General features: G+C 44.0%; 1 protein-coding gene across 2 annotated transcripts in view; it reads right to left on the reverse strand.

The window, feature by feature from the left end:
* The window catches only part of LOC107191001 (delta-1-pyrroline-5-carboxylate synthase), an 11,872-nt gene extending 10,259 nt beyond the window's left edge, over positions 1 to 1,613 (reverse strand). For both annotated transcript variants that reach the window (XM_015579921.1, XM_015579920.1), the window contains exon 1: positions 1,418 to 1,613. In XM_015579921.1, coding sequence (XP_015435407.1) covers positions 1,418 to 1,540 — 123 coding nt within the window. In that variant the 5' untranslated portion in view covers positions 1,541 to 1,613. The remainder of the gene's footprint in view (positions 1 to 1,417) is intronic.
* Positions 1,614 to 2,189: the final 576 nt, after the last annotated feature.

The following is a 2,189-nucleotide window of genomic DNA, read 5'->3' on the forward strand; positions in this document are numbered from 1 at the left end:
ACACACACACACACACACGCACACGGACAAAAATAATTGCGTGCAAGTGGACGATATTTATTTCGTTCCCGTACATGCACAAAGCCGTAGCTTGTGTGATATCAGTTATGTTATGTACACCCCGTGATAACGTCGCGTTACATTTATTGCGGCGCAGCCAATTAAACCGACGATCTTCGGGAACGAATGGGGAAGCGTTTTGCATTTTAGTGCCGTGCTTCACGGACACGTTTCCCCGGGCAATTAGAAAATTATTGAAATTATCACGCTGCTGGAGAAAGTGTCCGTATATCATCTCGATGACTTTTCGTTTTTCATTGTTTCAATACTTTATCTTCCGGTGGTGCATGACCTTCGTTTAAAATGTTCGTCGATGTATCGAACTTTTGTAAGGATTCTTAATTTCATTGGTGGTAAAGCAGACCTGAACGTTTTCGATTGGGAAATTCATTCTATTCCTTCGAAACGTAAATAAAAATTTTTTTTAATTAGGTCGGTTTAATGTCGATATTTTTGACTTGAGAATAACGAACTACGACATATATGTCTTTATATCTGGCTATGTGTACGAGGGATGCTTCCAAAGTTCTAGGAATTGCGATCCGGTTGAATGTATGCAGGGGTAATGACTAATTATTTCGATCAGAATGATTTTGCCGTTTGGCGAACACAAATGTGTTAAGTGTTAATTTTGCAACTACGGAACATGTAAGTTTTCAAGGTGCCATTATTTTCTGAAAGTTAGATTTAAACGAATTGCTCCGGGACACCCAGCAACAATTAACTGTTACCAAAATTGAAAAAAAACCTCTATACGGTGGACGATTTCAGGATTTAATTGACTTAAGGAAGAGACTCCAACAAATTTGTTCAGATTCAGAAATAATATTCCATTGTGCAACATACACTCTCGTAATTTCAAAATGACGATTTAAAGGTCTGGGCGTTAAAGGGTTAATGGATCGCGTGAATCTTCACTCACGTCAATGAGTCGAACGAGAGACATTTCCGCGAAGAAAAATTCTCAAGAAAACGGAGAAACGCGTGAAAGATGGGAGACTTTGAACGACAACGACGAAGTTTTTCTGGTCCCGTTCGTCTGTTCTTTTTCTCCGTACAGGACGAACGTTCAATTAGTTAATCACGGGAACGAAAGAAATAAGAATCGATCTTCGAGCTCGTTCGTTCCCTGTACGTTTTTTATCACGAACATTTCCGTAATTACGCCCGTAAAAACCGTTCCTCGAGTGGCGACGGTCGATTAAAGACGCGCTAAAAATTGAAAACGAAACGGTCCAATCGTCGTTCTGTCTGCAGGCGTTCGCGATCAATTTATGTACCCTCGATTTCACGCGGAATCGAAAGACGAAAAATCAGAAAGAGAGAGAGAGAGAGAGAGAGAGAGATTGCACTGTACCGGTTGCTGGGGGATCCTTAGCCCCGAGGTGGACGAAGCCAATCTCGTTGGAAAACGTCCAAGCTTGGTGGATCTCAACAGTAACAGCGTCGAGTACATGGTCACCGTCATCCTCTTGAACATTTACAGTTGGCTTTTCCTCGTTCTCACAAGCGCACCACAAATTACGATTTTCCTAATTGAACGAACGTCGGATACGATCACTGGTGCCGTCGTTCCTTTTTCGTGCTTGCGGAGAGGATTACGTTTCGCGGCTGGTGGGGAATTGAACGTGAAAGGACGGTAGAAAATGGGTTCGATTAATTAACGATTTGAAAGAGGAGGTTTCTTCGAGGAAAAATCTGACGAGTCGATGAAACGGTACCGCGGAAGGAATTGCTTCACGAATCGCACCAAAATGGGAGGGGGTGGGTCGAATCTATTTGGTTCTTTGGATTTCGAGGACAGGGAAGTGGATGGGGAGAGAAAGAGACGAGAAAGAAGAAACGGAAGTCGAGGAGAGGACTGGATCGTGTGTACGGTGGTCCTCGGTACCGAGGCAGAGCGGTCGGCCACGGTGGTCAACGACACACTACTGGCTTCGCACTCGATGAAATCGCCGCAGAAAAGTCGACGTTATCGTGTCAAAGATTAGAAGTCTATCCTCGAGCAAACGTTAGCCGTGACGGTTGGTGGGAGGGAGATTCTTCTCCGTGGCGGTTATTTGACGTTTCACGGCGGAACGATTACGCGATCGCGGTTTTCAATCGTCGGCCATTGAAAAATCATCCAC

This window comes from Dufourea novaeangliae, unplaced genomic scaffold (genome assembly GCF_001272555.1).
Source record: "Dufourea novaeangliae isolate 0120121106 unplaced genomic scaffold, ASM127255v1 scaffold208, whole genome shotgun sequence".
NCBI lineage: Eukaryota > Metazoa > Arthropoda > Insecta > Hymenoptera > Halictidae > Dufourea > Dufourea novaeangliae.